The 27,511-nt window shown below is 35.7% G+C and overlaps 1 protein-coding gene across 20 annotated transcripts in view; it reads left to right on the top strand.

Annotated features, from left to right (window-relative positions):
* CDC42BPA (CDC42 binding protein kinase alpha) overlaps positions 1–27,511 on the top strand; it is a 414,118-nt gene that overhangs the window by 381,217 nt on the left and 5,390 nt on the right. For 11 of the 20 annotated variants that reach the window (XM_056816035.1, XM_056816031.1, XM_056816034.1 and 8 more), the window contains 3 exons: positions 8,371–8,556; positions 13,400–13,517; positions 27,286–27,443. In XM_056816035.1, the coding sequence (XP_056672013.1) occupies positions 8,371–8,556; positions 13,400–13,517; positions 27,286–27,443 (462 nt within the window). Of the gene's footprint in view, positions 1–8,370; positions 8,557–13,399; positions 13,518–27,285; positions 27,444–27,511 lie in introns of those variants that run through there. The other 9 variants (XM_001368345.5, XM_056816037.1, XM_056816042.1 and 6 more) reach the window with 3 other exon arrangements.

Raw genomic sequence — 27,511 nt, 5'->3', positions numbered from 1 at the left:
TCAAAACTTAACCAGAATTGCTGGGAAAACCAGAAAATAGTTTAGCAGAAACCAGGCATAGACCAACATCTCACACCATATACCAATATAAGATCCAAATGGATAATTGCTTTACACATAAAGGATGATATCATAAGTAAATTAGGAGAGCATGGGGGAAAATGTACCTGTCAGATCTATGAATAAAAGAAGAATTTAGGAACATAAAGAAATAGAGGGGATAATGGAAAGTAAAATAGATCATTTTGATTACATGAAATTAATAGGTTTTGCACAAACAAAACTAATGCAGCCAAAATTAGAAGGAAAACAAAAACTGGCATAGGGAGAGGGTGAACTAGTCCAATTTATAAGACTACATCATTCCCCAGTTAATAAATGGTCAAAGGACATGAGCAAACATTTTCCAGAAAAAATAACTTGAAGTAAGCAATAGCCATATGAAAAAATTCTCTAAATCACTATTGATTAGAGAAATGCAAATTAAAACAACTCGGAGGTACCACCTTACAACTGTCAGATTGCCTAACATGCCTGGGGGGAAAAATGACATGATAGAGGGGATGTGGAAAAATTGGTCCACTAATATATTGTTGCTGGAGTTGTGAACTATTCCAACCATTCTAGAGAACAATTTGGAATTATATCTAAAGGGCTATAAAACTGCATACTCTTTCACACAACTATTATCCCAAAGAGATCAAGGAAAAGGAAAAACCTATTTTTACAAAAATATTTATAGCAACACTTTGCAATTGCAAAGAATTGAAAATTGAAGGGTTGCCCATCAGTTGGGAAAGACTGAACAAGTTATGGCACATGATTGTGATGGAATATAACTGTACTATAAGGACAAACAAGATGATTTCAGAAAAACCTGGGAAGACATGAATTCATGCAAAGTGAAGTAAGAAGAGCCAAGAGAACATTGTGCAAAGTTATGGCAATATGTTAGGGATGACAAACTGTTAGATTAAAATAAGAATCTGGTCCTTGGATTTTAATAGAATTTAATAGGATTACTTGAATAGGGAGAAAAAGGAGAGAGAGAGAGAGAGAGAGAGAGAGAGAGAGAGATAGCGCCTAATCTAACTTTCCACATGACTCCTCCAGCAGACTCCCCAAAATGGAAGTTCTTTGGCAGAATGCCAGAGACAGAGAGAGCAAGAATTTCCAGTTTAACCCTTCTCATAACCTCCTGGCTCCCTTTGACTTGTCCTAGCTTGTCCAGGTCAAGTTCAGGCTCACCACCAGGTATGTAGGTAGTCCACAGGAGATGATATGGAGGGGGGGGGGGGAAGGTAAATTTCATTTGCATACAACTATGAAAGACTTAGCTACTCTGATCAAGACTAATCCAAGACAGTCCAAAAGACCCATTTTAAAAATGACATTCATTTCCAGAAGTAGAACTGATGAACTCTAATAATAGATTAAAGAATACTTTTTTAAACATTATTGTTTTATTTTTACAACATAGCTAATATGGACATATTTTGCATAATCTCACATATATAGTTAAAATCAAATTGGCTTCTCAAGGAGGGGAGGAGCAGGAAAAAGGAAAAATAAATTTGGAAATCAAATTTTTAGAAAATAATTAGCATTTTTTTATTTTAGGTCATACAAAAATAATGTTTTTCACCAGAAGTAAAATTAATATATATGTTTGTGTGTATATATATGTAGTTTCTCTTCAACCGAATAGAAAGAAAAAAATTTAAATATTGTTCACTTTCACAGGATTTACCTTAAGAATTATACTGAAGAAGAAAAAAAATTACATGTATGATATGCTATTCTTTATTAATTCACCACCAAGAAATTAATATTTTTTCTAAATGTTTAAGTACTTTTTGCTTGGTTTTTATTTTATTTTTTGTTGGGGAGAAGTAATGACCTATATTCATGGTACAGTGAAAAAAGCATTTGAAAGCAGATAACTTGGATTCAAATCCCAGCCCTGCCAGTGAAGGTATGTGGACGTGAGCAAGTCCTCTCATCTCTCTTGGTCTCAATTTCCCCATCTGTAAAAGAAGAGAGTTCTATTAAATGACCTTCATGGTCTCTTCCAGCTCTCAGTCTGTGGTACTTTGATCCTGAACATATCAGCAACTGGTCTCTGACATTATATGTTGTGGATGAGAGAGAGATACAATATATTGCAAAGACTGGATTTTACAATGAAATCTCATGCAAGAAGGAAATAGAACTTTGTCTACCAACAGGGGATGGGACTGGAATCTCCAGCTAAGAAAAGCAGATGGACAGTTGGTAATATACTTCTTCTTGTCCTTCGGAACTGAGGAGGAAGGGAGCAAATCTCACTGATCTTATCCAGCTACAAATCCCTCATTCATCTGAAGAGACCCAGATTAACCGTCTTTCTTTATACGTGGTGGATAGAGACTTTTTCCCTGTGGGGAAAGCAAGAGATTATCCACCCTGAAAATTTCCTTCAAAAGCTGTATCTTTGTCTCAGGAAATTACACCAACCTGACTCCACAAAGATCCTAAGGGCTTCTGGGACTTAGGTCCCTAGACCTGAGCCTCAAACCCTGAAGAAACTTTAGGTGGAAATAGATTAGGAATCTCCTATTTCCCTCTTCCCTAATCTATCATCCCAGATTTATCAACTAATAAATAGATCTTATTTACTGAAGAATTAGACATCGTTTCTTCAATGTACTAAGGGGATCACAAATAACAATCAGCCAAGAAGAGAATATAAACCAGGAATTGAAGAGGATTTCCTCTAACCTTTCAGCTTTGGACATAGATTAACTTCAACTTCTCTGAGGCAGATCTGCCTGGGAGGGAAGTGGTGTTTCTCTTTTATCTGTTCCCTCTCAGTTACCTGTCAAACTTTGGTTCCTGATCCCCCACTAGTACAATTTTGGCACCCCAGATGGGACATCTGTACCATGTTAAGAGTTGCCATGTGTACTCTGAGAGATTCAGTGGCTTGTCCAGGATCACACAAGTCTTAGAGCTTGGACTTGAATGCAGATCATCCTGACTCCAAAGTTGCCCTATTCTGCTTTCTGCATAAAGTTGCCTTAATTGACATAAATTCAGTAGCATCATAATATGTTAAAGTTAAGCCTCACTATATAGCCACTAAATCCACTTGCATTAGAAATAGTTTGGATATAGGAGAAGGAGAAGGGTAGGAAATAAGCATTTATATAGTGTCTAATGTATATTGCATCTACCAGGTGGCACTATGTGATAGGCACTTTATATAAGTAGGAAGATAGGTAGATGAATGGATAGAAAGAAAGAAAAGAAAGAGTGAGCACTGGACCCCGTCAGGAAACCTGGGTTTATATCTGGACTTAGTACTGTATGATCCTGAGCCAGTCACTTAAGCCTCATTTTCCTCATCTATAAAATGAAGATTATCATATTACTCATATTATAAGGTTATTGAGAATAAAATAGGATAATACATCTAAGGTGTTTTATATCCTTGAAGCACTGTGTATAAATGCTAACTATTATTATTTGTTTACTCAAAGAGTCTTTTTTTTCCTTAGGAAACTAACTGCTCTTTGTAATGTTATTCCACCTAATACCATGTTTTTGTAGAACTAATTAGTGGCAATAAATGAGATATTCAGTAAGAACACAAAGTTTAGGGTACTATCCTCTTTTGAACCTTTTCACAACTGTTCATTTAGCTATGAAACATCCCTCTCTGCCTACATAATCATTCTCCATTAGGATAATGAAGCTTTTTTCATTTTATCCATCACATTAAGAAACTCACACTATTGTTTTTTGTCTTTAAAAATTATTTAATTAATTAAATTAGAATATTTTTCCATGGTTACATGATTCATGTTCTTTCTCTCCCCTCCTCCTACGTCTCTCCCATAGCCAACACACAATTCCACTGGTTTTTACATGTGTTCTTGATCAAGACCTACTTCCATATTATTAATATTTGTAGTAAGGTGATCATTTAGATTCTATATCCCCAATCATGTCCCCATCAACCCAAGTGATCAAGCAGTTGTTTTTCTTCTGTGTTTCTGCTCCCACAGTTCTTTCTCTGAATGCGGATAGTGTTCTTTCTCATAAATCCCTCAGTATTTTCCTGGATCATTGCATTGCTGCTAGTAGAGAAGTCCATTACATTCAATTGTACCAGAGTGCATCAGTCTCTCTGTATAATGTTCTCCTGGTTCTGCTCCTTTCACTCTGTATCCATTCCTGGAGGTTGTTCCAGTTCACATGTAATTCCTTCAGTTCATTATTCCTTTCAGCACAATAGTATTCCATTAACAACATATATCACAATTCATTCAACCATTCCCCAATCAAAGGGCAGCCCCCCATTTTCTAGTTTTTTGCCACCACAAAGTCATGCTATTATTAAGGAATACAGCTGTAATGTCATTTCTCAGAAATGTATCCTTAGGCCCTAGATCTTTCTCCTGTGACTTGTCAGCTTTAATCTAGTTTAGATGAAGTTTACCTAGAAACTGTAGCTCTTTATTCCAAGATAAATGAGCTTGGTAGCTAGTTGATGAAATGCTAATTTTTCTTTAAAAAATATTGGTTGGGTTTTTCCCCCCAAATAGATCAATATCGTGTTTAATTTGTTACAAAGGCAAGGGGTTACTTTAGTAGAAAAGCCTGGAGTAAGGAATCTCACCCCATCACTTTTGGCCATGTGTCCCAGGACAAATCACTCAATCTCTCTGGGTCTTAGTCTCCTCATTTGTAAAAATGAACTTTAAAGAGCCATACGAACATTCTGTAATTATAAACATGAGCATTAGTTTGTTTTAATATTTTAGAACTTCAGATTCTGTTGGGATGAGAAACAGTAGAAAGTAATTCATGACTTCATGTATATGCCAATGTGTATTTTAAAAAGAAAAGAATTCTCTCAATTTCTTTGTCATGTTTTCACATATATATATTTTACTCTAGTGATCAATTAACTTGGTCACTGGTATAAGTTTGCCTTGTACTTTTTGGGAGACTAAGTTTGTTTTAAGACTTTCAGTCTTTATACAATTTTGTTTATTTGAGACTATGTTTGTAGACACACAGAGGTATTGTTGGAAGAATTAAGAAAAAGATATATTTTATAACCTGCCAATCCACTACAGTTTCAAAAGCTTTAATGTATTTTTTTTAACTTGTAAGACAGAGGCTTCTATCTTTTATTTTCAGGAATTTTCTCAATTTCTCCAAGCTGTACTTTTCCATATATATGTAGCATGCAACAAATTTTACATGTATTTCCCCATCATTTCATGGTTCATTTTCATGGTTCATTTTCATGGTTCATTCTCATCATTTTATGTGGAAATGTTATTGTGATAGTAATTTTTAGAGCTTAAATATTTGAGGTCTTTAAGTGGATCATAAAACTTTTCTAATATCTTAATGATAATATTCTCAGGTCTTTATAGTGTTCTTTTCTCATTAATGGAATTACCTATAATTAATAGAATACTGCTAAAAATTACAAATGAAGATCATTCCCCAAAACCTATAATATTTTTCAGTGTGAAAGTACATGTTTAAGCATAGATTAATATATGAACAATAAATTATAACAGAATAATAAGATTAAGGTTGGAGGAGAATTAGAGCACAGAGAAGATTTTTATTTTTCTTGATTTTATATTTAAATAGATATAAACAGAATAATTTTATTTTCTTGGTCCTCAAATTATCCAAAGGTCTCACACACACACACACACACACACACACACACACACATTAACTGGACAGTGAATCTGAAGAAATATTTTCCACCTTACCTCCTAAGTCATATGGGAAACTTATAGCTAGCCACCATTTAGTAAGTGTTCCTTTTGTACTGAACAATGAGCTAAACCAAGGGAAAGGCCAAAAAAAAAAAAGTCTTCGAAGTTGTTGGAAGCCAGAAGAGTTTAAATGATGGTTGTTTAGTGAAACTGGGCAGCAAGGGAGTCCCTTATATTATGCACAGTATTAGGCCTGAAGTAAGAAAGTCCCAAATTCAAATCTAGCCTCAGACACTTCTAGCTGTATTAATATTGGAAAAGTCACTTTTTTCTTCTTTGCTTCCCTCAACTATAGAATAAGGATAACAATGTGGCACCTGCCTCCCAGGGTTTTTATAAAGTACTTGACACAGTGTTTAGCACGTAGTAGGAGCTATATAAATTAGCTAGTATAATTACTTTGTTATGTATATAATATCAAATGTGAATACAGATTATTGATTTCCTTTTATATCATTTTTTAACCCTTTCATCTTAGAATCATTACTGTATATTGGTTCCAGGGCAGAAGAATGGTAAGGACTAGGCATTGGGGGTTAAGTGACTTGTCCAGGGTCACACAACTAGGAAGTGTCTGAGGTCACATTTGGATCCAGGAACTCCTGCCTCTATACCTAGTGCTCTATCCACTGAGCTACTTAGCTGCCTGCTATGTCATTCAATTTTTACTCATATAGAAGCTCTCAATGAAAGATTAATTAATTAGGTAAAACAGCCAAAGACCATTCAAGGACAAATATTTGCTCCCCAAGGAATTTAATTTTCAACAGGTTTGTATTTTTTTCTGACTTTCAGAAAAGTTATTTTAGACTTATGAATTCTCTGTTCTTCTCAGCAAATACCATGTAACAGCATCTATCCTTATAACATTAGTAATTTTATTTCCTTTTTTTTCATTTTTATTGTCATGCAATTCCATAGTAATTTTGTTTCTTAAACAAAGCTACAATATTCTTATAGCATTTTTCTTTAGAGGGTCAGCCTTAAATGTACCATTTCCTTACCTCTAACTTAACACTTCCTTGTACAAAAATTTTTGTGGCCTAATTTAGACAGTTTACAAGAGAAGGAAGGTTGGCAGGAAGGAGGATGGATGGATTTGCTGAATACAGTCAGTGGAAATACGCAGTTACTCTCTCTGATAAAGACATTGTTTAGGAATTTATGACTTCAAACTCAAGAAGTCAGACATATGTACCCCCAATATTCCTAATTTTCCACTTGAAGGAATCATAAGAGGAATAATATGTTATTATAATAATGATCCCTCAAATTTTCGCCATCTTAAAGAAAGAACGAGGTTCCTTTATCATGAAATCCTTAACTTTAAAAGCTTTTAAAATTTATATTATTTCTTAGACATTTAGAAAAGTTATCTGTAATGAATGTGCCTGGATAGTAAGAGGGGAAAAAAATTTCACCTTATTGAAAGAAAATATATTCCATGAGAAACAAAAGGTGAAAAAATTACTCATTTACTTGTTATATTTTTACTTGTAGTGAAAATTAAACTTTTAAAAATTAAACATATGCCATGAGCTTTTTGAAACTCAGAACATAATTTTAAGTAGTTTCAAGATATAGGAGAAATGCATCTCTATCATCAAATTATTGTCTAATCGGTCTCAGATTTGGAAGAGACCTAAGAGGCCATCTAGGCAGCATGCACTTGAGCAAGTACCCCTAACAGAGCAACCCCAACAAAGGACCATTCTAGTTGTGCTCAGATATCTACATAGAGCAAGAGAGAAAGTACCTACTGCTTCACTGCCTCCTAAGGCATTCACCCCATTCCACTGTAAGACTGTTCTAAAGGATAGGGGGCTTTTTCAGTCTGCCTCTCTATAACTTCTACCCATTGCTCCTGGTTCTGCCTCAGACACTAAATACAACAAATCTCATTTCTCTTTCAAATCCTTGCAACAAAGTTGTTGTGAACCAAGAGTCTCTTCTCCAGCCAAACATTCCCATTTTCTTTAGCTAGTTGTCATAAAAAGGCCACTTGCACCTTACCTGGTTAGATGCTGATTCTAGCATCATGATTTGGGAGTTTAATTTGTCTTGCAGTTTATTATGATAAAAGAAGTAAATGTTTGTAGTTGAATAATTTTTTTAAGATGAGTAAAAAAATAAATAAAAATAAATAAATAAAAGATGAGTGGGGAGGGGGGAGCTGGGTGGCTCAGTGGATTGAGAGCCAGACCTAGAGACGAGAGGTTCTAGGTTCAAATCTGGCCTCAGACATTTCCTATCTGGGTGACCCTGGCCAAGTCACTTCACCCCCATTGCCTAGCTTTTACCACTCTTCTGCCTTGGAACCATAACATAGTATTGATTCTAAAGCGAAAGGTAGGGTTTAAAAAAAAAAAAGATGAGTAGTCCTGGATACGTGGTTATATCAGTATTTGGGAACTGTGGTAAAAAAATGAATTGACTAACCTAAGGATTTACTTTAGTTGCTTCAATCTTCCCTTTTTCCTATAGGGCTTGCTTGTCTGAAATTTCACATAAAACTACTGATTTCATTTCCATTACCTTATTACCTTTCTTTCTTTCTTTCTGTTATTGTCTTTGATAGCCGGGTTTCCCTCATTCATCCCCTCATCATCACTCCGGCCTGATCTCCTCTCCGATCAACTTTGAGCACGTCTATCACATGACTGTTAATTCTGCTGAAAAATTCCTCTCTCCTGATTCCATAAACCCTGAATATTCCCCGTCTCTGCGTTCTGTCCCTGGTACACCAAGCTTTATGACTCTAAGGGTATGAACAGCTGAGTCAGGTGTTTTACTAACTTAAATAAAGTTTACTAACTTTATAATGGATTTCCTAATGCCTGGCTTACCAAATAATATAGCAAACTGTTAGCATTTTGTGAATGCTTCCTTCTGACCTCACTCCTTTCTGCCCAGATTTTCCATTTGTTTCTTTTTCATCTTTTTTTTTTTTAATCTTAATTTTTGGCATGGTACTAGAAGGTTTTTGGGGGTGTGTGGTAGGGATTTAGGGATTCTTTTAGTTTAAGATAAAATATTTTAAATAAAAAAATTAAGACATTTTTCAAAAGTTTGCCATGTTATAAAAAATAAGTATTAATCTTTTTTAAATATAGAAACAAAAGTATCTATTTTCAGATAAAGACTCTCATTCTTTTAAGGGATTTTTGAACATTCTAAAGTTTTATTCTAAATCATTCAAAAATCATTTGCAGAAAAACTTATTATTTTTGAGATTAAGAACCAAGCTAGGACATACATATAATTATTTTATATTTATTTTTGTCTTTCCCTACAATCTTTTTCTTAAGAATTTCAAAATCTCCAATGTACAAAATAATAATATTAATTACTAATGAATAGACAAAAACTACCCTTTGCTCGTAAAGGAGGTGAATGTCACCAATCAGAGAAGAAATCATTTGCAAGAATTGATTTTGTGAATTGCTAACATGAATTTAATTATACTTAGGATTCCCGGCTATGAAAACTAAACTCATACAAGAAACAAAATGAAGCCGATCACATTCTAGAGAACTGTGGCATCTGCTATCATTTTGTCTTTGTTTTGTCTGTCTGTGTTAACATGAGTTTTTGTGTAGAACAGAGAATTTGTGTCTACCATTGAAGCAGAATTCCCATTTTAACGAAAATATACAGTTTATACTAACCCTATCTTCCTCAGATGAGAATTTTCTTAAAATAAGCAGATAGCAAAAATTTTAGATTGTACCACAGGTAATCATTTCCCACAATTCCCTATAATAGCTCATAGGAAATAGTTACATAGTGTTTTTATTTATATGTGCAACAAAATGGTTCTTCATTTGGAATATTGGCTGTAGTATATTACAAAAAACTTGTCATTGTTCTATCTTTTACGTTTTACTGAAGATTTCTTGGCTCCAGGTGAATTTAAAACAAGTTACTAGTTCCTAATATTTATAATGTCACTTGCATGTCCAGAAAATATTGAATCAAATTAAGATTTACTGGAATAATAAGAACAGGTAAGCAATAGTAAACATAATATCAGCAATGGTAATTGATTGGTGAGAGGGCGAGGGAGTTTCAAAGGAGTGTTGGCACAAACAAGTAGAACACTTGTAATCTGAAAGATGATTAAAAATTTCACATACAATAGTCATTTGTCCATAAAAACTATATATAATGAGGGAAAATTTCACTATATTTCTAAAACTGTTTGCACCTAAAGAAGATTGGAGGAATAGATATATTTGGTATCACTTTGGTAATGGAGTTTTGTTCCTGTTATATTTACTAGAAACTGATTTTATGGGTTTTTTCCTTAAGCTTTCTCCTGTTCATCTTTCTTCTGGTTACTTCAATCAACCAATGAATGTTATGAATTAATGTTAAAAATTTAATCTTTTTAGTTTTACATTAAAAAGTATTAAAATATTAAGGTTTGAGGGTTTGTTTTTTAAGCTTCCACCCCCCCTTCTAGTATTATGATGATAATAACCTCCTTGTCAGAATTTGGGACTTTTGTCCATTGCCCTAACAAGATTCTTTGTACCACATTATATGCTCACCATTTCTGTATCATAAAGTTAGTTCCATATGAATGCTTGTTTATTGAGCTGCCAGCACTGATTTTTATTTATATTTTGTTTTCTTAGAAAAAAGAACAGTGAAGCATTTGCTTTGGGGGGAAAAATACCCACACAGAGAATTACATGGACTTTGCAAACAAATATGTAAATCAAAATTGTAGTGGTTGAATTTCATGCCTTAAAAGGAGACCAGACCTTCAATATGCTTCTTTTCCCAAATGAATGTATTTTTAATACATATCATTGATTGCCTTACTGCTGATTGACTATAATTTTGATCCTCATGTAATGACTGTTCACCACAATTTCCATAAGGGTGTTTTTCCTTAGAAAAACTTTTTCTTTTCCTTAGAAAAAATCTAGTACTCTTTACTTCAGTAGACTAAAATTATCATGTCTGAGGCATTTATGGAGTTAAGGAATGTAAAGGTAGCCAATGGCACTATAGATGAAGTGCAGGGCCTGGGGTAAGGAAGACCTGAGTTAATTTCTGGCTTGAGACACTTATTGTTGTGTGACCTCAACCTCTGTCTGCCTCAGCTTCTTCAACTATAAAATGAGGTTAATAATAGCATTTACTTCCCAGTTTGTGAGGACTGAGATAAGATTTGTAAAGTGCCTGCCTGGCACATAGGTAGTTAATAAATGCTTTTTTCCCTTCCTGCTAAACCAATAATCAAATGATACTAATAAGCCAAGATTTTTCCATACTCTGACTTTTTATTTCATCAGGGTTCAAAATATTCTACCAAATTGCAAACCACCACAAAACTTTCTACTTCCTTTTTGTTTTGTTTAACCTCTAAATTTTCATGCTACAGGTTTGTAATGCATTAAGTTGTGTTTGTGACATGACAGATAAAGACCTTTTTTTTTGTTTCCTGTGATTGATAAATATACTATAGTATATTGAGTATACTCTGAGGAAAGTATTGATCAAGAGAATTCTCTAGTTCCCATTTCCAGCTGGGGCAATCGCATCAGTTAGAGTGAAGGGTTGGTGATTTTGTCAGAATAATTTTGGATGTTATAAGCTTTGCATTAGATGCTGAAGCAAAGCCTAAGAAAATTAAATTGCTAGTAGCTATTGTATATATAATCTTGATAACAAAAAGAAGCTGGAATCTTGCATGTCCATTTCCCTATTCCAGATTGTTGATAAGAAAAGCTGGAGTTATTTTTGCTTGACTTAACAGTGATTGAAAAATATAAAATGGAAAAGATAAGTAGTTTGAATATTTAGATCTTTCTTTGTACAGAGGCTTTAAAAATCTGATTTTATATACCTATATTATTGTTATCTAAGATCAGGCAGTGTTATGTTTTTAAATAAAAAATTATTTTAAAATATAAATGTGTAAGCATTAGATGTATATATAGATTTTTTTCTAATGAATTTTGCTGTAGGCTGTAAAAAGTTTGAATATGTATGTGTATGTGTATATATATATATATGTATACATACATATATATGCAAATATATCATCTGAACCACTTGAAAGAGATCCTTTCCCCAAGTAAGTTTAATTTTTTTTAAATTTTAGTAATTTTGAAGCACAGTAGAACATTTGCCAAACTTCTTGGGCCTTTAAGTCATTATGGTGACAGGAATGAAAGCATTTACCTAATTTGAGGGTAACCTAGACAGAATGCTCGAGAAGCCTGTGAAGGTAGTTAAAGCCATCACATAGTCAATAAAAAGTCAACTAGCATTTATTGAGCATCTACTATGTTCCAGGCACTGAAGAAAAAAGAAACACACACATAAAGTCTGTTCTCCAGCAGCTCACAGTCTAATGGAGGAAACAACTGTACAGGCAAAAGATGTATGCAGGATAAATGTGAACTAGTCTTATAGGAAAGCACTAAGATTAAGAAGGACAATGAAAGGTCTTGCAGAAGATAGAACTTGAACTGATTCTTAAAAGAAGCCAAGAGGCAGAAATGAAAAGTGTAAACACAGTCATAGGGTATGTGAAGGGGAAGAAAGTGTTAAGAAGACTGTGTGGAAGTATGTGCAGGGGTCAGGTTATAAAGGACTTTAAAAGCCCAGAGAATTTTATTGATTTAAGTAAATCACTGGAATTTCTTCCAAGTCCCTGATCCAGGAAGCCTAAATTTCACTTAGCATATTAAAGCAAAACTTAGGAAGAATAATTTTTATTTCCAACAGGTTTTTTAAATGTTACATATTTAAATGGAGACATCTTGGACATTGCTACTTGTACAAGATCATAATGGTTCATGCTGGATCATTATTAAAAGATGATAATTTTATGCAATCAGTTGTGAACCACACTAAGGGAAGAATTAAAGGAAAGAGGAAGAAAGGGAGGGGAGAAAATTCTATGGGCTAGTAAAATATTCATAGATAGCCTTTTTATTCTTTTGATTATTGTCTTCAATTAATATATTGTGACCAATTTTCCTTCCATTGTACACCTAAGTGATTTTAGACTGATGAAAAACTCAAACAGATACAACTTAACATTTTAACCAGACTAACCTAATTGCAAGAATGTCATCATTGTATAATGTGTTCGAAACAGTGTTTGTTGAGTTCTTAAAATAACTCCCTTCTTGGGAGTAAGTAGCAACATGTGAAAAATTATATGTACATTGCATATGTCACCCCCCAAAAATATGGTTCAATATCCTATAATTTTGGGGAAGTTGTTGGGATTTTTAATTTGTTAATATTTAAGACCTTAGCAATATAGGAAATTGTTGTCTGTCTTTGTCCATGTAATTCAACACTTGACCATTACTGCCAACTCAATAACTTCAAGCCACTGTTCTTGCTGCATAATTCTTAGGTTTCAGATTTTAAAAAAAAAAACAGCTCTCCCACCTAGAATTTAGTTTTGCTTTGTTTCATAGTTATTTTGTATGGGAGGGAAGGTGTTGTTTAATTTGCCACCTTGCTCATTCTAATAGGAAGGAAATTTCTGTTGTCAATTGTACTGAAAAACATTCCTCTACAGAAAGTCCTTCTCTTTCTCTCATTAAAGTATTTCTTTTTCTATCTTTTAGAACCTTAGGCCTCAGGAAAGTCGGACAATGTTCAGCGGCTCTGTCAGTATTCCATCCATCACCAAATCACGTCCTGAGCCAGGACGTTCCATGAGTGCTAGCAGTGGGCTAGCAGCAAGTAAGTATCAGGGGCCCATTAAAGTATTCATCATGGCCCTTGGCTTGCCTGCACTTAAATTTATAATTGCTATCATTTTACTTATTCATCCCAGTTCTTGTTTTACACATGGGAAAATATCAACACATTTAAGTCAACCAAAAAAAATGCTTTTTATCCAACCCTTCTGAGCCCTAAGGTCCAGTGCATCTAAGTTTACACACAATTGTATAATCAGCAAGTATCATCTATTGGACAGCCTATCAAGAACAGTAGATCAGAGGGGGATGGGAGGGTGGAGGTGGGGGCAGGGATGCGTAGCTAGGTAGCAAAGCACAGTGGATAGAGCTCCAGGCCTGAAATTGGGAGGACCTAGCCTCAGACATTTCCTGGCTGTGCAACCCTGGGCAAGTTACTTAACTCCTATTGCCTAGCCCTTGCTCCAATTTTCTCTTAGAATAGATATTAAGACAGAAGGTAAGAGTGTGCCTCGGAGCATAAACCCACCATTACCTGAAGCAATGCTTAACAGTCAGGGTTTATATTGTGCTTTCTTAGCTGCATACATCTAAATGTATGCATGATTTAATTCATAAATACATAAATGGAAAAGCAAGTGATATATAACATTCACATTTTCACATACAATCTTCTCTGTTCTGCTTTGTATAAGGAAATGCTTGATTTATTTATTAAGTTCAGAATAAAAATATAATGAAAAAGAAATGGAAAAATAAATAAATAAATGTTTATGCATGCATAAATGTATCAGGGGAGACATTATTTAATCTAAAACTACAGAGAGATGACAAGGATTCTACTGAGGAAGCATAGGGATACAGAAGATCAGGGAGAAAAAGCAGAGAATTTAACTGATTATAAAGTTTAAATTTTTAATTTAACAGTATTCAAGTGATTAGGATATTTGCTTGTACCTGAACCACAAATACTATCTGATTACTTGCCACTATACCTCTTGATTATAACTCCTGCCCTAGTATGGCCTTATCCATAACAAATCATTGCAGACTCTTATGGCTGGGGTTTTTTTAAAATAATATTCATTAAAGTGGCATATGAAGAAATTTTATAGACACATTTTCAGCAAGGTATTTGACAATCTTTGTTTATATAATAGCTGAAGAGATAGGGACTATATGGTAGTATCATCATATTGTAGAACAAATAAACCCAAAGACAAGTGATTAACAGATGGAAATTCACCTGGAAAAAGATCTCTAGTGTAGTCCAACAGTACTCTGCCCTTAGCCCTGTTTGTTCATCATGCTTATCAGTAATATGGATAAAGACTATATAAATAGTATGATTATCAGTTTTGCAACAGAAGACCTCAACAGTTTTAAAATAAAAGTATCAGTTAAATAGGGTGAAATTTAAAGGCAATATGCAAACTTCTACACTGAGGCTCCAAAAATCATCTGCACAAGTACCTGTTGGAGAAGGCTTGGTTAGGTTACAGTATTTAAGGCAAGATAAATTGAAACAAATAAAAACCCATTTTGCTGGAAATGGTTTGATGCACTGACTGCTAAAGTGGGCATACCATGAATATATATAAAATGTCTTGGAGGTAGGAATGGTTTTATTATCCTCTAGAACTACATGATAACAAAATTGCAAACAAATGTTACAAGGTATAAGCAAAGCCTTCACACATCCTCAGATCCTAATTATCCAACGGTGCTTCAAGATTAGGACAGGGCATTCTTAAGAAATAATTTCATTCTACAACCAACATTAGAAAAAAAATATAAATTGAGGAATTGCTTAAATCAGATTTGCTTGAATCAGAAGTCACTAAAAATCTACAGTTACTGAAAAATCAAGAAATAATTTTCAAAAATGAAACAGCAAAAATAATTTCATTGTCTTGAATCACTTAGGCAGCTAGGTGGCACAGTAGATACAGTGCTAGATTTGGAATCAGAAAGACATAAATTTGTATCCAGTCTCAAACACTAGCTATGTGACCTCGGGCAAGTTGTTTAACCTGTCTACTTTAGTTTTCCCATCTCTACAATGAAGACAATAATAGCAACACCTTCACAGCATTATTTTAAGGGTCAAATGATATCATATATATAAAATGCCTTGCAAACTTCAAAATTGTTACTACCTATTATTACTGAATGGTTGAGAAGATGAACATACTTGGATTTTAGTTTTCCCCCCTCCCAAAAAAAAAAATCTTTTGGGGTTTAACAGCATAAATCTAACTAATATTGCCAACTATATAAAGAAGAAGTAATTCCCCAAAGCTGGGATCTGCTGGAATCATCATTAAAGAGTTCACCATTCCATGATACTCGGCAGAGTATAAAAATATTTTAGGACCTGTACATGACAATATGTACTATGGTCATTGTCAGAGTAGGGAGCATAGAAGGAAAGGCAAAAATATCTAGGAACATAACTCTTAAGAATACCACCATGGCAGAAGTGAGTTGAAGAAACTGTTGAAGACCTATGAGAAAATATTGAAAAACTACCTCCATATATACTCAATATTTATGCAGCAGAGATTTTTAACATATTGCTCAGTTAAAGGGAACAATAGTAAAAATGCCCGTCAGAATCAAAAAAAAAGAAAGTGAAAATTTTAAGGGAATAAAAGGAGTCATGGAAACATGAGAAAATAAACAATTCAGTATTAATTAAATATTGTACTAGAGAGTCTTAGGAAACAAATTATAGGAGAGAATCCTTGAAGCATGAACATATAGAAAATTGCCAGGTGACTATAAGGTTGAAAAAAGTCAAACAATAAAACAGATTGGATCAAATATGAAGGGAAAGTTTATATATCATTAATATAATGAACGATAACCGTTACATGAAGAGAAATAGCTCTAACTGTAGATTTTTAACAGACCTGAAAAGTGCCAGGTCCAAATACAATCCATATTTAAAGGTGCATGAATTACTGGCAGAGCAATTTATCAACATCCTCTCTTATACAAGCTTGATCCTAACTTAATGGAAGGCTTCATATTTTATTACCATAACTCCAGTGACCACTCCAAGTATGGTCCAATGACTTATTTATATACTTTATGCAAAGCATTCACAGCATATATAACTCAAAAAATATACAAGCATGTAAGAAATAACATAGGTTGATGAATTCTAAAAGGAGAAAGAGGGTTGGTAGATCTACCAAAGAGAACATGATAAACAAGTTGAAATTTTATAGAAGTGCTTTTGGAACAAACAGAAGATTACCTAGAGAAAGAAATGCACTCTCCCCCTTGTGGGAGAGAATGAAAAGCAAAAGAGGTTTTTAGAAAACCCCAAAGCAATACATTATCAATTTAATTAATTTTTTTGCTATTGATATTTGATAACTTAATTAATTAAAGAAACCACCCAAAACCTACAATGAAGTTTACATCATCTTAAATGATTATCACAAAGCTTTTGACTCTTCTTACATGCTAATAATTGGTCATATTCTTCTAGTATATAAAATAAACCAGCCATATTTAATGTACTCATGTAAAACAATTCTCTATTTCAAAAATACCATCAACTCAATCATATCAAGAACAACTAATATAAAAGGTAGCTTGTTCCAGAGAGTCAAGATTAAGGCTATTGTGGTTTTATTTAGCCTTAAATCCCATTATCATCACTCTTGGATAGAATTAAATTTGGCTTTTAAATCAAAGGGGAAATTATACTAAAACATTCATGAATTTGATATACATGGAAGAATCAAGTTATATGGCCTCACTGAAAAGCACGTTAAATAGCCATTTCATCTTGGGAAATTTTTTTTCCAATGATATCAGTGCCATTTTTGTCATTTAGATAGATGGTATAGTGAATAGATCAGGAATAAATCAGGACCTGGAGTCATGAAAATCTAAATTCAAATCTTGCCTCAGATACTTAACAGCTATATGATGCTAGGCTAGTCACAACCTCTCTAGGCCTCATTTTCCTCATCTGTAAAATGAGGATAATAAGAGCATCTACCTTTCAGAGTTGTTATGAGGATAAAATTAAATAATGTTTGTAAAGAACTTCACAAACTTTAAAGTACTGTGTGAATACTAGCTTATGCTGTTTTGATTTGATAAATGTGAAATTCTTAATGTATGCCAAGTGGCAATAGAGCATGAAGGCTTTGAATCTGAACACAAAGGTTAAACTTAACCTCTGGATGAAGGTAATACTATTGATTTTTTCTAGGAAAGACCCACCTAGGATAACCCTAATCCTAAGGAAGAGAAGGTTGAGACAGTATCATATGAAACAAACAGACATCTGAAAGTCAGGGCTTAGTGGAAAGAATGTTTTGTAGAGCAATTAATATGTATGCACATCAGTCTAACATAAACTTTTGTTTGTTAAACTTTTGATGATTAGATGAGAACAAATCTAAAAGGTGACCAAATTAAAACCTGCACAATATTAAATATTGGACTCATTGCCCCAAGGCAACTACAGCAAGATGAATTCTAAAAGGAGAAAGAGGGTTGATAGATCTAATCAGAGAATATGATAATCAAGTTGAAATTTTATAGAAGTGCTTTTGGTACCTAGAGAAAGAAATGCACTCTCCCCCTTGTGGGAGAGAATGAACATGATAGTTGTTTTTTTTTTGTTAAAGAAGTCCCCATGAAGCAATTAAGAATTCCACTAAAAACTCCAGAGACCCTGACTTTGTTAGACCTCTCATCCTCCAGATAACTGAAGTCCCAAGAATGCCTTCCTTAAAAGGAAACTACTGCTACCTAATTAAAATAAATATTCCTATTTTATCCCCAAATCCCTCAGGCCACTACTACAAAAATTATCTTTAAAAAAAAATAATTGATTTCCACCAAAAGCCTAGCATGGGCAATATTCAAGGAAGATCTTAATACAAATATAAAAACTTGAAAACATAATGCAAAAGGCCCTTTGACAAATACAAACTAAATAGTAAGAGTACTATTATGGCAATTTAGAATAAGTTTTCTGATATAAAAACAATCATGACCAGGAACAACACAGAGTATTGTAGCTATAGAAGATACTTGCAGCACCACCTCCATTCCTCCATCTGGTTCACATCAGCTCTAGCAAAGCAGCTAAGAAGTCATTAGCCTTTTGTATGCAGAGTGTCTTGGGACCTTTATGCTGATTCTCTCTATGCTGCCACCCACTCAGCATTCCCTGGCCCATCCTCAAAATTTTCCTTTTTGGAGAACACTTTTAGATAATATCAAATCTTGGGCTCTTTAGAGACCTGACCTCTAGTGAGTAGCTACCTTATCATTCTATGGGAACTGACTAAATATTTCCCCTTCTCCTTTATCCAGAGACTCAGGATTACTACCAAGTCAGTATTTGTGTTAATTCCTTTTTACCATGATTATTTCTTAAATCATTTAACTTCCCATCTCATGAAAAAGCAAACCACCTTCCAGTAATTCTACCCCTTGGTCCCCTCTCTGGGAAGAACTTGTCTGAAAATCATGGGGGGGGGGGGGGGGGGGGGACTACCAATTAAGAAGGAGTTGAACCATTTCCATGAGTTATATCTTATGAGGAGACAGAACTTCAAGGCCCAGGCAATTATTCTTTATAGAGGATAGAGAAGTTCACTGGAGGCATATCCAAAAATGTTCCAACTTAGGTGAATCTTCCTTAAATCTAAATCCAACTAATAGACCAGAAAACCCTCCCCCAATTTGGGCTAGTGCTGATTTATCAAAGATATCTCAGATGAGAGATACTCAGCCCTGATAATTGGGGAAATAAGAAGAGTGTGATGATTCATCATAGCTTAAGCTGTTGTTTTCTAGCAGTCTAGATAGTGATACATGCCTGAGGGTGATATAAAAGATGGAAAACCCAGTTAATATGTTGGCAACTAGCTTGGATCTTCTTGATAAAAGTGTGTATTGTCCAGAGGCAGTGTGAAGGGGAGCCTATAGGAAAGAATGCTCTTTTCTATAAAATCTTCGATGGTAGCTGCCACAGTGGCATATAAAAATCAATATACTAAGAATCAACTAGTGAGGGCAAGCCTTTTGCTTTGAAATGTAAGAAAGCCGGTATAATCAATTTGCCAGTCAGAGGCATATCAGGAACCACAAGGGATCTATCCACAATGATCTTTCAAAGGAAGACTATCAGCATGCCATAAGGATCTTCAATGAGTACAATGAACTGCATCATCCTTAGTTAAGGGAATCTCATCACAACATACCCCACAACCAGATTGATGATGGACCCATTCTCCACTCTCCTTTCTTATAAGTGCTTAAACTTGATTATTCACTTTGGCAAAAGCAAACAGCTATCTATATCCATAGAGGTCATCAGATGAGTTCCTTCAGTGGTCATGAATTCAAAGAGGAGAACTCTCACCAGGGCTAGGCAATGGAGTTAAGCGATTTGCCCAGGCCACTCAGCTAGGAAGTGTCTGGGGGTCAAATTGGAACCCAGGACCTCCTGTCTCTAGACCCAATTCTTAATCCACTGAGCTACCTAGTTATCCCTGTGGTGATATTTTTTTTTAAAGACTTCTACAAAACTTAATTTTTTAAAAACCCATATCTTTTTTAAAAATCTCATCTCTCCTGCCCCCCTCTTCTTCCATCAGTGAGCTAGTTATAGAACAAGTTCATCTTGAAGATGCCATATTTTTGTTCATCTTTGGAGCCATATTTAATCTTTTGAGGGCCTCCTTTAAGTCCCAACTAAAATTCCACTTTCTACAGGAAGCTTTTCCCATCCCTTCTTTATTCTAGTGCCTTCTCTCTCATAATTTTCCATTTATCTCTATATCACTTATCTTCCCCATTAGATTGTGAGCTCCTCAAGGGTAGAGACTATCCCCAGTGCTTAGCCCAAAACTTAAGTGCTTATTTAATGTTTATTGACTGACTAATCAAGTATGCAAAATTCCCCATTTTAACCTGGAGGGACAAAGGAATTCTCTACAAAAGTCTATTTTACTTGAACAAATCCTCCTTAAAATCCCAGTGTTACCACCCCATTAGGCCACACCTTCATTGTTGCTGAACAATGCTGGCTTTCCCTCTAGTTCCTTGTCAGTAAGACAGTAACCCACTCTTTTGACTCCTTTGTAAAAGAAGTCACTGTTTGGGAGGTAGAAATAATGAGATAAAACTGAAGCTTTCTTAAGGATTGTAGTTCAATCCTTATCCATCATTCCAGCTCTGTCCTTAGCCTTTTTATCCTTAATCTTATCAGGGTTCCATTCAGTCTCCAACAGAATCTTAGAAATTATGCTTTTCATCTAAAACCTATCAATTCTTGTCATGATTATTATTCCCCCATAATGTTAGTGTCTTCCCTCTGAGATTACTTCCACCTTAATGTTGGTTCCCCAGTAGACTGTGAGCTCCTTGAAGTCAGGAGCTAGTTTTGCCTTATTCTTTATCCCCGGTACTTAGCAGAGTGTCTTGCACATAGTAAGCACTTAAGTACATTATTGGCTTGATAACAGTAAGCTAGGCTTGGCTTTTAGAAAGAATTAGTAAGGTTGTATAGGAAGGACAGTTGGTACAAAATGTCTCCCCAAAAATCTGTGATACACTCACCTGCCAGTACAGATAAATTCCCAGGTAAAATGGGCTCAAAGCTTATAGCACATGTGGCAACCCCATGTTGTATTATGGGGAGAGTAGTACCTTGGTTGAGAGGGCTTGTCATTTGTCCATCCATCATGTGTTAACTTGGAAATAACACAGAGTGACTAATGTCAGAAAAACCAAACCTTTAATCAGGAAAGAGATAGGTCCAGTAAGTAACCGCTTTCAAAGAGCCAAGTGCCAAAAATTACAGAGTCAACACCCTGGAGCTCCAGGACGAATCCCTGGGAGAATGCACTGCACAGACTAGGTGATTCTCCAAAGATCAATATAACTTGAGAAACTTATATACCATTTAGGGAACTAAGGACAGGAAAATATGATTGATTGGCATTATCATGGCTACAAGGAAATGAGAAGTACAAGACAGGATTTTCAGGGAGAGCCTGATGCTTTACAGTGAATACCAAAGGGAAAGGTCTAGCCAAGGACTGGACTACCTGGGAGAGGACTTTGATACTATGGGAGAAACTACTAGGACAAAAGGTACTTTTAATATTTGATTTAGGTCTCCCTTAAAGTCTATTGTTAAGTTGGAAATGGGTGAGTCTGGGACTTCTCTCAGGGTAAATTCTCTGGGACTAGGGGCAGACTTGGGGTGTCCAGATTTCAAGTTGACAAATGGCTCAGAGAAGCTGTAGCATGGATAGCAGCTTATCTGGTAAAACCATCATGGTAGGTAGGTGAAACCAAGCTGAGGGTAAGCCATGGGCCTCAGATCTGTCAGTGAATTGGGGGTGGGGGGTGGGGGGTAGGGATGTCTACTCCCATCTCACAAAAAGTTCTCCTGGAAGAATGAGTAGCTGAGAAGAATTTGTTCCAGTGATCATGAAGGCAGCTGAAGTAGGCACTATGGAACTCTTAGAGTGTCAGTAAGACATCAAGGAAGCCATGGTCATCCTCTGCATCCTGAGCTGTCACTAGTTATCCTGACTGTCTTGCTACTGGACTTGTGATGACTGGAAGAGAGAGCAAGCCCTGCTCACAACTTTGTGCAATTCTGCCTCACTCAAAAACAGTTAATCCCAAAGTCAAGGGACACCACCAGTGACATCATTTTGGTCCTCTTGGAGTACAAAAGACACCAGCCAACCAACATGTGGTGAACAGAAGTGAATGATAGTTCCTGGAAGTCCTTTTCCCAATGTGGTGTGAGGGACTGGCCAGCAGCCCTCATACTAAAGGAAAGATAGATAGAGGTTTATCTCTGGGGGAAACCAGGATCTGAAGCTGGGAGGGATGGCAAGAGAGAGACTAGACATCCAATCATATATAAATCGATCTCCACAGACTTAAGCTCCAGCCTTCCACTTCATAGCTACATGAAACAGTGAGAAGACCACCACATAACATCATGGGCGTCAGAAATAAGCTTAGAGATCAGGAGAGACAAGCCACAGTCCTTAAACCCACGGACTGTTCCGGCTTAATGATAGGGGTAAGAGCAGTAGAGGTGAAAGTCGGAGCATGGCCAGAGGCCTGCTCCATGAGAGAGAGAGAGATAGTAGTAAGGAAGAAAGATGAGTGGGTAAAGCTGGGCTGGGCCTCTGGGCTCGTCTATTTATTGATTATCATATGCAAAGATACATAATGCATAGTAATTAATGACATCGGGGATTATCATTGGTAGAAAGGTAAATTGTCATAAGATAAGGGCGGATCCTTCAGCCTGGGGAGAACAAAGAAACCTACTTTCGCACCCAAACTAGTTGGGATCAAAGTTCATTGCCTTACTGGCCATGCGCAGGACGGAGAAGGTGCTCTCCTCAGGCCAAACTTTATGACTTAATTATCTGTCTTGAGTAAACACAGCTATGGACTGTTACACCCAATGTCTTCATGGAAGTCCCCTTAGAGAGAGTGTGTAGCTTTTCTACTGTGCTGCTTTGTAGAGCCTGGAGTTTCTTGCCTTGTCCCATCCAGACTGCCCTTGGCTCCTGTGCACTATTCTAGGGATATTGCTATGACACTGAGAAAATGAGAAATCTTATATTCTCTGGGCCTACAAACTTTACAAAGGTCTCCTTTGGTCAAGGGGGAGGAGAGGAGGCTGAGAAAGAGGCTTTTTCTTCCTCTTATCACCCACCTCAAACAATTCCCTCTCTATCACTCCCCCCTTGCCTCTAAGCTCAAATCACAATTCTAAACTCCAAGGCTCTCATTCAATCTAAACACTTGAGCACTCAGAAGCTACCCAAGTCTTGTTCACATGTAGTGACCAATCATCCTGTGTTCTCAATTGATAAATATGTTGAGCCTAAGTGAAGTAGAATGATTTTGATCCCATGCTTACACATAGAGACATGTTAGAAAATTCAAATCAGTATTTAAATGCAATAAAAATGTGATGGAGAAGCTCCAGGTGGAAGTAGAGAGAGACTGTGTTGCTGGTTTCAGGAAGTAAAAGTGAATACATTGTAAGGCCAGGTAAGTAGACAAACTCATTTTCTTAGCTATAGCTGAGGGACAGCATTTGACTTGGAAAAAAAACAAGCAAAGGAAACTACCCAGGGTGACTTTTCCAGGCAACAGTTTATTATTCACATGAAAATTTTTCTTAACATGTTTATCATATAAAATACATTTCAACTAGTCTTCTTGTTCAGTGTCATGTCCAGTTCTTTATGATTCCCTTTAGAGTTTTCTTGACAAAGACACGAGTGGTTTGCCATTCTCTTCTCCAACTCATTTGACAGATTTGTAAACTCAAGTAACTTTCCCATGGTCACACAGCTTAGTAAGTTTGAACTCAGAAAGGTGAGGCTACCTGAGTCAAGGCCCAGCAATCTATCCACTGTACTGCCTAAGTACCTGGCATGGGACTCTGGGTTTCCCTTAAACCCCAAATTCCACAAGTGGTTAAGCAGGAAAATTCTCTTCTTGTTATTCTTGTGATGCTGAGGAAAAGGTGACTTTGGGCCTCAGAGACTCATGATAAGAAAAAAACCCTGAGAGAAATATTCTCCTTGAATTCTCCTCTAGCTTCCAAGATGGACACTGATACCATAGGGTTGTATCTAGGACATCTTCCACTCCTGCCCAACTTCATCCTTTGTCATGGAGACCTCTAGTATTGTTAGGGTATATAAAGCCCAGAACACATCTTCAAGCCACTTCAACATGAATTCTAAATTAATAAATTTCTCTTTATTTCGAAGCTAAGTTTTGGAGTCTTACATTCTTGCAAAGGGTACCCATCTGGAACCCTAGGCTCAATCCCCCCACAATATGCTAAACCCATCTTTTTAATTCAGTGATTTATGGATAAATTAATTAGAATTTTATTTCATCAGCCATAGTCATAGAACAGAAAGTAAATGATGTTGATTAGTAATCTCTGTGGGGGCAGGAGGGGAGACAAAAATATTCAGTGATTTTTAAAATGTTACCAGCGATCATAATTAAGGACTAATTATAGATAAGAATAATACATAGCATCTCCCAGACAAGGAAGCTGAAAACATTTCATGAAGTAGTACTTTTCTTTCATTCAAACAGTTTATTCTAGAATTAAGCATCTAGCTAGAAGCTCTGTTTTTGTTTATTTTAATTTTTTTGCTTAATGAAGATCTCATTTCTCTCTTTGAAACAGAAAAAAAGAGAAAACCCTTGATACATAGTGAAGCAAAATAAAAACAAAGACCCATGTAAACTGTGGCCAAAGTATATCTATCTTGTTCAGTACCCTAAACCCATGAAATCATGGTTGGTCATTGTGTTGATCAGAATTCTTAAATCTTTCTAAGTTGTTTTACTTACAAGGTTATTGTTATATAAATTATGCTTCTGGTTCTGTTCACTTTATTCTGCATCTTTTCATTCAGGTCTTTCCAAGATTCTCCAAAGCCATCCTTCCTTTATCATTTCTTACAGCATAATAGTATTCCATTATCTTCATATACAATAACTTGCTTAATTGTTCCCCAATTAATGGACTTCTCTTTAGTTTCCAGTTCTTTGCCACTCCTAAAAGAAGTTCTGTTATTTTTAAGGAAACCAAATACTTGACCCTTCAACACAAATACTGGTGATTACCTTCTCTTGTGAGTACAGTTAGAGGAATTGGAAAGTTTGTGATCCCATTCCTGAAATAGCTTCAATCAGACCACACTTCTTACTTGGCCCAAAATTTGAATAGTTCTTCATCTCTTTCTTTTACTCTCCTCTTCCGTCAGAGTTATCTCCTAGATTTTCTTGGTAACCTGAATATTAAAGATTTCAATCCTTGGTGTGGGTAGCCTCCTTAACTGATTCCTTGCCTAGAGACTATCTTCCCATGTCAAGGAGTTTTGTCATCTAAAATTTTGGTTCTGGTTAGGAAGCTGCCTCGCTCCTAGTTGTAGAACCCAATAAAAAAAACTTTGTAAATCATGTTGGGGTTTTTTATATTCAGCTTTATCACTCTCTTGCTCTTTCTCTTACTCAGCAATTCTTATATTAAATTGTAATCTGAATCCAATATTTTAAAACTTAAACAAAAATGGAATTATGTGTGTAGGACATATAACAACAGAATTAAAAGAAGTTGAAAGGCCATCTAGTCCAGCCCACACTTAAAACAAATATGCCCTTTAACATGGTCCCAATTAGCATTCTTCCAGCCTTTACTTGAACATGTAAGTGAAGAAGGGAACCCAGTACCTAACAATGCAACTATTCCTTTATGGAACAACCCTAATGTTAGGAACTTTTAATAAGAGTGAAGCTAATTCATCTCTCTTTAATTTCCATAAAGTGCCCCAACTTCCATACTTTTGAGACTAAACTGAACTAGACTAATCCCTCTCCCAAGGAATGAAAATCATTAAAATATTTAGAACAGTCATCATCCCCCTCCATTCTCATTTTCTCTGAATTAAAAATTCTTTTTTTTTTTTCAGATATTCCTTATGCAGTAAAATTTCCAGTCCAGTAGTAGCTTGAGCTTAAAGTCCACTAAAAGCTCTAGGTTTGTTCAGTTTCCCCACATATAGTTTGACCATACCTCTGTGACTTTATCCTTACACAATTTTTTAAAATCCTTCCCTTCTATCTTAGAATTGATGCCAAGTATCTGTTCCAAATGAGAAGAGTGGTAAGGACTAAGCTATTGGAGTTAAGTGACTTGTCCAGGATCACACAGCTAGGAAGTATCTAATGTTGGATTTGAACCCAGGACCGCCTCTCTCAAGGCCTGGCTCTCTATCCACTGATCCAACTAGCTGCCCTTTGACTTTTGAAAAATGTAGGAATTTACATTCTTATTCATTCAGCAGACACTTGGATATTTATTAAGTATATACTGTGTGCTGAGCACTGTTGTTTATGCTGGAAATAACACCAAGTTTAGATTACTTATTTCTTGTCCTCATGGAGCTTAGTAGTCTATATGACATTCATCTTCATTAAATTTAAACTTATAAGACTTGGCCCACAGTTCTAAACTATCATGGATATGGGGTGGGGGTAGGGGTTAACCTATCTGGTCATCCAATTTGTTAGCGATCCCGAAAGTTCTGATAAGCATGCCATCCATAGCTCCATTCAGATCATTAGCAACAATAATGAGCAGCACAGAGCCAACAGAGATCCTAGGGACGTAACTAGAGGAATTCTCTCCAGGCTGGCATCATTATTAATCGGGACTTTTCCTCACCCATTTAATTGAAAGGCAAGAGGAAGGAGCCCTTCTTTTGTTGATCCAGCTATTGTATTTCATGTAACTGGTAGTTAAATTAACTGGAAAAGTAGCTGCCTATATCATGGACCTTATACAATTAGGTATTTTTTGAAATTCTTCAATCCATTTCATTGAAGATGTATCAACGACGTGACTGGGGCTTCTAATCCTAGGCTCTGTCATCTCTGGCCTCATTTTGTATGGCCGTATCCATTTGCAATGCTATCTTTTGTACATCCCCTTGCCCTGAAAAAACAATTTAACTAGAACAAAATACTGACAGGGATATTTTGGAAGAATTCATTCCGTGTTTCTTCCTGCCTATGAAATAGAGTTCGTGTGTTTCATATTGTATAAGATTATCTAATGATATTTTTTTTTCATTTAATGACAAGAACTTCAAGAACTTACAATTCTGCTAGCTTGCTATCCCAGTTGATGAAGTCTCGCTAAACAGATTTTTCCTTTCACATGAGTAATTTGCACCATCTTTTAGGGTCATCTTCACAAAATGGTAGTGCATTAAGGAGGGAATTCTCAGGAGGAAGTTATGGGTCAAAACGGCAACCTATGACCTCTCCCTCGGATGGTTCATTGTCTTCTGGAGGTATGGACCAAGGAAGTGATGTGCCAGCAAGGGACTATGACCGAGAGGTGAGTGTGACACCAGCTTAAGGCTATGGATGGAGATTTGGGGATCCAAGAATAATGGGATCTGGTAT

Source organism: Monodelphis domestica, chromosome 2 (genome assembly GCF_027887165.1).
Source record: "Monodelphis domestica isolate mMonDom1 chromosome 2, mMonDom1.pri, whole genome shotgun sequence".
NCBI lineage: Eukaryota > Metazoa > Chordata > Mammalia > Didelphimorphia > Didelphidae > Monodelphis > Monodelphis domestica.
Note: the sequence above shows the minus strand (reverse complement) of the source record. Positions and strands in the feature narration are given on the sequence as shown.